The 12,420-nt window shown below is 40.0% G+C and overlaps 1 protein-coding gene across 1 annotated transcript; it reads right to left on the reverse strand.

The window, feature by feature from the left end:
• Window positions 1–8,437: 8,437 nt before the first annotated feature.
• Window positions 8,438–9,211, reverse strand: BT62DRAFT_922087 (uncharacterized protein; the record flags this gene model as incomplete). Its single annotated transcript, XM_043184380.1, has 3 exons — window positions 8,438–8,835; window positions 8,891–8,955; window positions 9,036–9,211. 3 exons carry the CDS (start codon window positions 9,209–9,211, stop codon window positions 8,438–8,440), a joined length of 639 nt encoding a protein of 212 aa, XP_043036815.1.
• Window positions 9,212–12,420: the final 3,209 nt, after the last annotated feature.

Raw genomic sequence — 12,420 nt, forward strand, 5'->3', positions numbered from 1 at the left:
CGTTCCCACGGTCCTAAGCGCTGGCCTAGGTGCTCTGACTAAGCAAAGATAGGGGTCATTTCTGAGGAAAAAGAAAAGAAAATAGGAAAAAATAGGAAAAATCATAACAAAAGGCCATGAGCAAAAGCCAGCCAGCCCAGTTGTCCTGTTGATGATTGATAAACATACAAAGGTACTTTTTGACCTTCTGGTTGATCCATTCCATTTGTCTATCTGTCTGTAGGTGATAGGCAGTTGAAGTGTTGCTCTTGATCTAGAGTAAGTAATACAGGTCTATCATGAACTTGGAGATAAACTGCAGCTCTTGATCTGAGATTACTACCTGAGGTATTTCACATTTGGCATATACCTCATTTTATAAGATCTTTGTCCATCCTTTTGATGACAATTCTGTCAAATACACAACTGGTATGATCACCTTTGAAAAATGTTAAGCCCAAATTCCATGTGACTATTAACATGTGATAAACTGATACAACCTCACACTTTGGGTTAGAATGTCAGAGTCCACTTGATGTGATAATAGAGTTGTGTTGTCAAGGCATTGCAAGTTGCTTGAGATAAGATAGTGAAAGAATAAACTTTAGCTCAAAGCTGAGGTTACTATAGTAAGAGCTATGCTACTTAAATACTAATTCCTTATTGTTCTAAGAATATAACTATCTAATTGTTTATCCTGGTGCTGTATAGCATTTTGTCCAGTGTTGCTAAGATACCTACAAAAGAGTATTGTCTGCTGTTGAGCTATTACTACTATAGAATGACAAAAGAGATGCACTACCATTAAACAGCAGCAATAACAACAGCACTGTAGAATCTAGGTCAGGATACTGACTAATCCTCCCATGGTTCTAAGTGCCTAGACTGGCACTCTGACTAAGCAGAAATAGGAGTCAATCCCAAATAAATCAAAGAAAAGGAAAAGAAAATGAGGAAAAATTATAATATTACCCCCTTCTTAAGACCATCATCCTGATGGCTTAGTTAGAGATAAGTCTGCCAGTCTAGGTACAGGTGGCTGATCTGTTGGATGTCACAATATCTCATTCCAGTCATGCTGGACCTGCTACATGTTCTCTGCTGATGTCATCATTATGTTGTGATTTTCATTAGGATTTGTCATTGCCTTTTGTCTATTGACCTCTTGTCAGTCAATTTATTTGCTGTTTATAGTTGTGGATTGCTTCATTTGCATCTATGTACTTTTCATTGACCTATTGATTTGATTCTGGGCTATATCCTTTCCAGCTGACTAGGTAGTCAACTGTTGTTATCATTTCTCTGCTGCATACTTTGACTTTGCACAGTTTGTGATGTAGTATTTGATTGATTTTGTAGTGTTTCTCATTGTCAATCAATTCTGGTGGTGGTGGAGATGGTCATTCTTGATTTGGAAAGATGAGTGTGACATATGGTGTCAGTAATATCTCATTGAAGACATTATAAACCTTCCAGGTGGCCAGCAGTTATAGTTTATATGCAGAATTACTGACCTTCATGAAGATTGTGAATGGGCCTGTTCATTTGTCTGCTAACTTCTGTTTCAGACAGAGGAGGTGAAGATTTGTAGTATCCAGCCAAACTTTGTTGCTGATTGAATATTTGTGAGCTGGCCATCAGTGTTTATTGTATTGCTTTTTCATTATTGAAGCAGCCTTTTCAAGGGCTATCTTCATTTCTTCATGAATCTTTGCTATGGTTGTGGCAAAATCTGTTGATGCTGGTGTTGTTGTGTATATCTGTTCACTTTGGGTGACTGATGGGTGTTGTCTGTAGTTCATAAAGAATAGAGTCTTACCTGTTGCTAAGTGTATTCTGTTGTTGTGTTGGAAGACTGCTAGTGCCAGTCATTCTGTCTAATTGTCTTGGCAATAATTGATGAAAAGTCAGAGATACTTTTCAACTTCTTGGTTCACCTGTTTCATCTGACCATCTGTCTGGAGATGATATGCTGTTGAAGCATTTCATTTGATGTTAAGGAGTCAGTATAAGTCATTCAGAAATTTTGAGACAAATTGTAGATCTTAGTCTGAAATCACTACTTGATGCATGCCATACTTCACATAGACCTCATCTCATAGGATTTTTGCCCATTCTTCTGATATTAATTCTGTTGAGCAGGTGATTAGAATGATTGCCTTTGAGAAGCAATCGATGATGATGATGATTGTATTATAGCTATCACTTTTGGGAAGTCCTGTTATCATGTCCACCAAGATGTGGATTCATGGTGATGAAAGTACCTCATTTGGATGAAGAGGTGTCACTCAGAGCTGTGTTGAAGATTTACTATGTTAGCAAACTTCACATGCTTTAATATATTGGATAATATCTTGGCTTATCTTGGGCCACCAATATTCCTATAATATCAATTCCTTGGTCTTTGCAATGTCTGGGTGTCCAGCAGTCACATGGTTATAACATGTGGCAATGATCTCACCATGAAGTCCTTGGTCTTTAGAAATATAGATCTATCTATCATAATAGATCAATTCTCCTTCTTTCTTCAGCCTTTACTCATAGTTGAATGATGGAGTGATCTTTTAATCCTATTTATAGGGATCGCACATAGTGCTTTTGATGTGCTCATGCATTTTTTCTTCCATAGGCATGACTATTGCCTAGAAGTGTTTGGGTTGTAGTAATATGACTCTTTTATTGTTATCTCCTCCTTAGTTGTGATCTGCTCTGCAGCTAAGGAAGTTGGCCTTCTTGTTTGCTGCACCAGCCTTATGGTGCAGCATGTATTCATATTCAGATAATTTTATGACCCATCATGTCTATCAGCAATTGAGCTTCTGTGAGAGATGAAAATATCACAGGTTCTGATGATCTATCCAGATCTCAAAGATCTGAACCACTCCAATGAGATAATGCCACCATTCAGCTAGAGCAAGTATTATGGCAAGGAGTTTCTTGTCATAAATTTCATAGTTGCACTCTATAACTGTGAGCACCTTTGACAAAAAGATGACAGGTCACTATTTGCCATCCTGTTCTTGTGAAAGAACAGCTCTGATAGCATCCTCACTTGAGTCAGCCTCTACTTGGAATTTCCCATCCTGTGTTGGTATAGCAAGGATGACATCTTCAGCTAGTCAGCATTTGAGGTCATCAAATACCACTTGTTAGAAAATTCCCCAAGTCCATAGGGCATTCCCAGTCAATTGTGTCATTGATCAGACTATTTTGCTGTAGTCCCAGATGAACTGTTAATAGAAGTTGGTGAATCTAAGAAATAATTGCAGTTCCTTCTTCTTAGTTGGCTTCAGCCACTCAGTTACTCCTGTCACCTTGATAGAGTCCATCCTAATGCTTCCTTCACTGATAATGACTCCAAGGTATTCAGTCTCCAATATCTTGAATTCACATTTTTCAGCCTTGAGAAAGAGTCAATGCTTCCTCATCAAGGCTAGTACCTGGCATACTAGCTGTTGGTGTTCCTCTTTGGTTTTAGACATAATTAAGATGTCATCCAAATAGATCATGACCTTCTCCATGGCAATAAGATCTTTGAAGATGTTATTTATCATCCACTAAAAGGTGGCTGGCAAGTTGGTGAGTCCAAAAAACATGACTATCAGCTCAAACAATCCATGGTTGGTTCAAAAAGCGGCCTTCCACTCATCACCTTCTTTGATGCATATATTGTTGTATCCCCATTGGATGTCTAACTTAGTGTAATATTTGGTGCCACAGAGCTTGTCTATCAATTCTGAGATCAATGGAAGCAGATAATGATTTTTGATCATTATCTCATTGAGCTTCCAGTAATCCTATACTGGTTGGAGTTTTCCATCCTTCTTTTTAATGAAAAAGAAGGGCAAAGCCATTAGAGACTTTGATGGCCAGATCCTTTCACTAAATAAGTTCTCATCAAGAAACTTATTCAGTTTTTGCTGTTTGTTGTTGTCAAGTGGATAAGTCTTGCAGTTCAGATTGGCATTGGCATTAGGAATTAGTTTAATGATATGATCCCAAGGCTTTAGGTAAGGTAATTCATTGAAACTTTTCTTTTCAAATAAGTTTTGGTAGTCCCATGCCCACTCAGGCATCATTTCTTTGAATGTCTTTTTCTCTTTCTTGGCATCAGCCTTGGCTGCTAAGTTATTCATGTGGTGAATGGTGTGAACATGAATGGCCTTCTATAAGTCAATAGCAAGAATCATTTTGCCATCTTCTATTTCTTTGTCCCATTGATCTTTGAGATCTTCATCAGATAATTTAAATGGAATCTTCCAGCAGCAGCATCTAGTGAAAATAATGCATCTGGTCTTCCAATTGATTAAGAGGTTATATTGGATTAATTAATCATAGTCAAGGAATACTTTCTTGGTTTCTAGATCAGTTACTGCCAAATCAATTCATTTGGAATGATCTCCAATAGTGAGCCTAAGCTCAACATACTTGGTAATAGAACCAGCTTGGTTTTTTGTCTTATCCACATTGTAAACTGGAATGAGTGCTGCTGTAGCTCAGATTGAGAGTTTGTGCTTGGTGACAAAAGCACAATTTATTGAGCTACTGATACACCCACTGTTGATTAGTGCAGTGACCACATGAGTTTTTTAAAATGTCAGTGTCTCGATCTGGGCCTTGGCCAAAAGGTTCTGGCCTGATACCTTGGATCATCAGATGAACATCTTGGATCCTTGGAGTTCATCAAGCCATTTGAGAGCTCAGCATTATTTGGCCTTTTGAAGCCCTTCAATGGCTTTGTCAACCACTTCTTTGATTTGGGTCTTGTGAACCCAGTTTCTGAGCACAGCTTTCACCGTTGCTTCATCCTTCACATCCTTGATGGCTCACCAAGTCCATTCAGTGTTGAATAGCTTTAGCTAACCACTAGAGCTCTCTGCCCTTTTTTGGTCTGCTGGTGTTTGAGTTAGTTCCATAAGGTGATTTCAATATTGGAGTGGTAGTGTCAGGTATATTTGAATGCACACATAATTTAGACATAGGTGATCCTACAGAAAAATAATCAGTCCATCCAGTGGTAATTTGTGACACTCCACTTGATTTACTGGCTGAGTCAGCAGAATCACTCACTGCTCAGCCTCATCTTTTATCTCCTTGGCCTTCATCTCTGGTCCAAAGTCTTGTTCCTCCTTCTGTAATTCTGCAATCAGCACTCTGAGGTCTTCTTAGATGCACTTGTTCTTTTTCTAGAGGCAGTTTCATGCCATGTGGCCCTTTTGGCCACAATTAAAACACTTCCCCTTCTTCTTGAGGTGATTCATATCTATTGGCTGGTCTGTTCTGATATATGTTGTGCTCATTGAAGAGGATCTGAGCATGTGCAAGGTGAAAACAGATATAGCAGAGCATTATCCACTGACTGCACTCACACCAACACACACATAAAACTCTTAGTTTATGGGGGGATTATAATGCGATAAAAGTAGTATTCAACAAATATAATTGTCTTCTTCAATGAGATCACAGCATGTGAATAGTAATAGCATGCTTATAACAGTCCAAGGCCTTTCTAAGTCTCAAAGCTTTTTGTTTTATCAAAACAAGAGGTGGCAACTGGTGTTGCTGGGCCTCAAGGCAAAGGGTACTGCAGTTCAATACAATACATTGAAACACTCTCACAAAACTCTCCAAATAGTCTCAAGCACAGCTCAGATCACCTCAAAATCTCTAACACACACAATACATAACTCATAGCTTTATGCTCTAAGCAAAAACCAATTACAAACATGTCCACAAGTGCCAAAGAGCATAGATCTCTGTTCACAAGCTTCCAAACTGATCATAGACCCACAAGATTCAAACCTGTGTGATCCAGAGACACAAAACACAATAAAACCCCATCCAACAGACCAAAGAGTTTGAATCTCTGCCAATCTACAGAAATAACACAAAAGTGCACACTAATCAAGCCAAAGGGTCTGAACCTCTGCTACCTGAAGCACTGCATATCACAAATACTTCAAAAACTCAAGATGATACCCTTCAGACACTGCTCTCTTATTCTCAGGTTAGAGCACAATCCAAAATCTCTTATCAAACTGGGCTTAAATCCTTCATGAGCTTCAATGTCTTGCTTAGTTCTCATAGCTCTCTCAAGGATATTCAATAATAAGTTTATTCTCTCACCCAAAGTTACAAACACAAGCCTAGAGCTAGAGTGCAAGACTTTCTGTGCCCAATACACCACAACTGTGGGGGTCAGAAACTTCCATTCTACTTATACAATACTGTATTTAAATACTCTACTGTGGTACTTACTAATATAATCCTACTATGGTCTCTTCAAAGTGCAGGACTCTATGCCAGATCCCATGGGTATTATTTGCATGTATATCACAGTCACCATGCTTATTCTCTTCTGGGCAAGGACTGTGCTCACTGTTCCTTTGCTAGCTGACATTGGCTAGCAGGCCTTACCAGGTCTGCTCACTTTCTTATTTCCCCAGTGATATCTCTGACAGCAGTAAACTGTTCTAGACCCCTGGAGTTATCTCTCATGCCAGGAGCCAGCCACAATAGCTATATTCTGCTTCTCTGTGTCTAATCAGTCATTCTATCTGACTCACCAAAGGTGCCATTTCTCAGTATAATGTGGAGTCCCTTGCTGTGTTATGCATGCTAAGGTACTATAAGTATGTGTGCAAAACTCAGAGTGGTATGTGCACTATTCATTCCTGAAGTAATATTCCTCTACTTATTACTTTGTTATCATCATTCTATTTCTCCATTCAATACCTATTTATTCAGATATCTTTCTTTGGTTCTCAGTTCTCAGTTCTAAAGCATGTTCCATCAGTGCATCAATGGCTGTGCATCTTTAATCAATGTGATCAGAATTGCTGATCATATTTTGATGGTAGTCTTTTTATTTTTAGCATATTCTTTCATAATAGTATTGGCACATTTAGAGCCAAGTGCTGGGACCTCACATGCAGCCTAACCCCTCTAGTATTAGTCTGTTACTAGGCCATGCATTCTGCTTATTGTTACTTCAGTTTAGCATTATGATAGCTAGGTTTCTGTGCACTCTAGTCCTATTTTCTGTTATATGCTTACTGGACTGGAATGCAGTCCATGTATTCACAATTTTCATAATTTTACATGCCTGAACATGGAGAGGGCATGTCACCATACCAGTTTTCCTCTCACTGTATGAGGAGGTTGGAGCTGAGCCATCAGACTCAATGAGTGTGATCATGTTGAAGGTGGAGGGCTTCATGCTCTGTCTCTGGTTCTTCTGTCCTCCCCATAATAGAATGAACAATTCTGCCTTCTGCCATTGTTGCTTCTGGTATATCATGATGATGCATGCCTTCCACTTATCATATCCTATTGGGATACTATGTCTGATATCTGAGATGATCTTGAGATAGGAGGACAGAGCTCCCATCTTTATATACTTGACCATTCTTCCAGTATTGGCTATATCATTCCAGACTTCTGCCAGCTTGCCAAGTCTCTCCAATTTGTCAAAGTAGTCAGTTGCCAGCTTGTCACCCATTTTGAAGTCCTTTATCTTCTGCTTATGGACTTTTTGAATAGCTGAATCCATGAATTTGTTATTGATCATTTGTTTGAAGACTGGCCATAAGAGGTATTAGTGATGTTGGCATATGGTTGATCAGAACATGGGGAAGATAGGGATCTACCATGTTTTTGCCTTGTCTGCCATATGAGTCACAGCAAATATGACCTTGTATATGTCAAAGAGGAAGTATGAGGCAAATACTTGGAAGTACTGGTTGCAGTCAATAAGAAAGTAGTTGATATTGTCCAATACCTCTTTGAAGAAATAGAGCTCACTTATAAGATTTGGTTTCATGTTAAGAATCTAGGCACTAGCTACAAGAGCAGGCATAGAGTTTGAGACATCACTGGATGGTTCTGATCATCCTGCAAGAGCTCCTGAGAATGAATGGAGAGAGCCATCATCAGCAATAGGACTTTCCAGTAGTAGTGCTTCTTTTTGCATGATCTGCCCATCCTTGATGGTTCAGCCTTGGGCAGTGGCCTCAGAGTCATCAGCCTTGGGAGCCTTTGGTGCTGCTCCACTGCCTTTGGCTTTATCTGGCAGAGGTTGTCTAGCAAATGGTTGCTGAATCAGCAGTCTTCATGGATTGGGATAGTGGCTGCTTGCCTGGGATCAGCTTTGAGAAAGCCAAGATGCTGTGCTGTGGACAGCTGAGATGGTGAATGAGTATCAAGATGATGCTGTTCAGATTGAAGGTGCTAAGTTTATCAGCTTACTCAGCACTGGACTCAGTGTCTATGGTCTTGGTGTTATGCTATACTTCAGCTGATAGAGTGGCAATGCCATCATCTGATATCCTAAATATCATTTATTATGAATAAAAATAGCCTGCTTGGTGGCTGCATATTGTAAAATTTTTGCATGCTCAACTTTGTCAGCAGTAGTATACCTTTATCCCATGAGTGACATCAATCAGATATCATCCATCTATAATCTAGCTGTACCATCCTGATACAGCTTCAGAAAGTCCTTCTGGCATGCCTCCCATGCCAGTCTCTTTGACTCTTCCTCATGAATATATATGTTCCATGTACTTTCCCACTCAGTTAGAGAATTCTCAACTTCCTTATTGAGACCCTCTTCCCCTTCATCATCCATGCCCTCATTGATAGTCTCACTCTTGTCCTCCTCAAGGAGGAAACTGTTGTGTGGGTCATAAATCTCCAGGATGACTATGCTGAGGCTGGATGCTTGGTCTGGTGTCACTGGATCCAGATTGAGGAGTAGGCTGCTGCTTGGGCTGCCATTGCTGCTGCTCAACTGCCTCTCATACCACTGCTGCTGCTGCCATTGCTTTGCAATATTGGCAGAAGTTTTGGTATAGCCTTGGTTAGAGAAAGAGAGTAGCAAAGTTCCTATCAAGAAACCTTCTAATGTCACCCATAGGGTTGATATGCTCTTCATCTCCCCTGATCATTTCTTGGTCTGCTAGTATTCTATCTCCCCTGATAGAGATATTGTCAGTCTCAGTGATGGTATCGGTCTCATAGGATAATGGGCAGTCATCATCAAGGTCAAGTGACACCCTTTGATGGATGTCATCTGCATGAATGACTCTCTCAGCTGATCCTGCTCAGGGGTCAGACTCAGTGACAGGAGTGCTAGATTCCTGAAATAGAGTGTCAGGTATGCTGTTAGTGGTGGTGCCAATGAGCATACTGATTCTGAGGCTCCTAGAGCTTCTCCTCCAATCTGCTGCATCCTGTGCTCAGAGATACCACCCAAAGAGGGTGTTCTCCCTTGCAGCCTTGTACTTGATGCATATCTGCTCCTGAATGTACTTGGAAAGGTTTCTGGCACATTGAACTTTGTCCTCTTAGAGGAGGACCAGTTGATAGTGTCAGTTTGTTGTGGTAATCATGGTGTCATTCATGCACTGCCTGTTTGACTTGTTGCATGGCTAGCTGCATGCCACTCCAATCTGTCTGCTTCTTAGGCAGCAGTGTGCCAGTACTGGCACTCACTGCTGTCATTGTCATTGAAATAGGGGTCACTGCTGACATCTGTCCTATTGTTAGTATTCTTGCTTTGTGCTGACATAGCACATTGGGACTCATGGACTCTGATATTATTGGTCTCTCAAGCCACCTGAATGGCATCAAGAGAGTCTCTAGTATAGCATCCAATACTAGTGCTAGGGATGGGAGTTGTGGTTCTTGTTGCAATGCTGTGGTGGCTATGCTCAGAGGATGGGATAGGGGTGTCAGGTCTGGATCATCAAAACCCTGTAGCCCAAGAGTTTTCAGAGTCTTGGATGACTGCCATTAGGGGTCACATAGAGTACTGGTGCTGCTGCTCTTCTTCTTCCTTAGTACTCTCTTCAGCTGGACTCCCAGAGTCAGCTTTGAGTACAGATCCCTCCTCAGGCTGGAAGGACTGTGAGGCAGTGGCAGAGATATCATGGAGGTGGAGGTCTGGTGTGATATTGCATAGAATAGTTCTGATGTATTGGAATTTCTGATAATGATGAATAGCCCAGATGGTTATTGATTGACATCCATGGCACAGCTGTATGATCACCAATAAGCCTATCAGTGTTTTAATGATGGAAGCAAGGAGTTTAAAGAACTTGTGGATGAAGTTTGGTCTGAAGAGTTAAGAGCAGGGGGCATTCAGTTTCTCAGCACAATTGGGCTTGAGAAAGAGAAGATAAAAGCTTCAAGCTAATTGTTAAGCCCAAATTCCATGTGACTATTAATATATGATAAACCAACACAATCTCACACTTTGGGTTAGAATGTCAGAGTCCACTTGATGTGATAATAGAGTTGTGTTGTCAAGGCATTGCAAGTTGCTTGAGATAAGATGGTGAAAGAATAAACTTTAGCTCAAAGCTGGAGTTACTATAGTGAGAGCTACACTACTTAAATACTAATTCCTTATCATTCTAAGAATATAACTACCTAATTGTTTATCCTGGTGCTGTATAGCATTTTGTCCAGTGTTGCTAAGATACTTACAAAAGAGTATTGTCTGCTGTTGAGCTGTTACTGCTGTTACTGCTGCAGAATGACAAAAGAGATGCACTGCTATTAAACAGCAGTGATAACAACAGCACTGTAGAACCTGGGTTGGGATGCTGACTAATCCTCCCACAGTCCTAAGCGCCAGTCTAGGTGCTCTGACTAAGCAGAAATAGGAGTCAATCCTGAATAAATCAAGGAAAAGGAAAAGAAAATGAGGAAAAATCATAACAAAAAGTGATCAACTATGATGATGATGGCATCATAGCCTTGGCATTCTGGCAGCCCAGTGACCATGTCCACAGATATGTGTGTTTATAGAGTGCTCAGAACTTCATTTGGATGTAACAGAGCTGCCTCTGCTTGCATGCTCAATTTCATATGCTGGCAGGTTTTGCAGACCTTCATGTACTTCTTCATGTCTCCCTTCAGTTTTGGCCACTAGTAGTCCTATAATACTGGCTCCATAGTTTTCATGATTCTGAAATATCCCACTATGATATAATCATGAGATTGGATGATGATTTCCCCTTAAAGAGCATGGTCTCAGGTATATAGATCCAACTATTACAGTAGATCAAATCTCTTTCTCTTGTCATTTCTCAGTTGTGATTGATAGAAGGGGCCATCTTCTGGTCCCACAGCTTAGTATATTGGGTAGTGCTGACATGCCTGCTGCATGTCCAGACATGTAATTTTGTGAATTATGACAATACATTGACTGTATTACAGTCTACTATGTGTGTAATAAAGAATATGGCTAGAGCACAGTAAAATGAGACTTGTATGACAGCTGGCCTGAGTGATAGGTAAAGAGCATGGTCTAGCAGTAAGATGATACCAGAGAGGGTCATACTGCACATGAGGTCCCAGCACTTAATACTAATTGCACTAATACAAGTATAGAAAGACCCACTAAAAATAAAGAGCACACAATCAAAATACAATCAGAGCTTTGGATGTGACTTTGCATCATATTGATCAATGATGCATAGGTATTAAATTGCTGAAAGACATGTTCTAGAATAGAGCATTAGTGCACAATGAGATAAACCCAAATACTAGAGAGATTGGCCAAGAAATGAGAAGATTTGGTGAAATAAATAACTGAAAATGATCCCAGGAGTCTAAAATGACTCCTGTGGATGGATTAATTTCTCTAGGGAGATAAGAAAGTGAAGAGACCAGTGGCCAGACCACTAACAGAGATAACCAGTATCAGGTTGCACAGAAACAAAAGACAGGCCTAACCCAGAGCAGAATATGCATGTCAGACAGCAATATGTGTACAAATGATATGCCAGAGACTCTAAAACAGAGTCTTATACTTTGAAACTACTATATTTGGTGTGTCTTAGTAAGTACAATAGTAGACTATTTAAGTATTGCATTGTAAGAGTAGAAAACAAGTTTCTGACCTCCCACAGTTGCAGTGTATTGGGCATGAAGGCCTTGCACTTCAGCTCTGAGTTTGTGTTTGTAACTTCAGATGAGAGAATAAACCCATTATTGATATCATTGAGAGAGATTTGAAAACTGCACAAGGCACAAAAGCTTGCAAGGGACTTGAATTTTATTTGATAAGAGGTTTTGAATTGTGCTCTAGCCTGAAAATAAGAGAGCAGTGTTTGAAGGGCACTATCTTGAGTTTTTGAGGTATTTGTGATGCATGACACTACAGGTGACAGAGGTTCAAACCCTTTGGATCTGTGAACAGGGTTTTATTGTGCTTTTGTGTCTCTGGATCATATAGGTTTGGAAACTCATGCATGGAGGTTTTAACCCTTTGGCACTTGTGGACATGTTTATGAAGTGTTTCTGCTTAGAGCATGAAGCTTTGAGTCATATAGTGTGTGTTTAGAGATTTGAAATTGATCTGAGCTGTGCTTGGAACCTTTCTGAGAGTTTTATGAGAGTGTTTTGACATATTGTATTGAGCTACAGTAC

The sequence above is a fragment of the Guyanagaster necrorhizus genome (assembly GCF_019112545.1).
Source record: "Guyanagaster necrorhizus MCA 3950 unplaced genomic scaffold BT62scaffold_24, whole genome shotgun sequence".
NCBI classification, from domain to species: domain Eukaryota; kingdom Fungi; phylum Basidiomycota; class Agaricomycetes; order Agaricales; family Physalacriaceae; genus Guyanagaster; species Guyanagaster necrorhizus.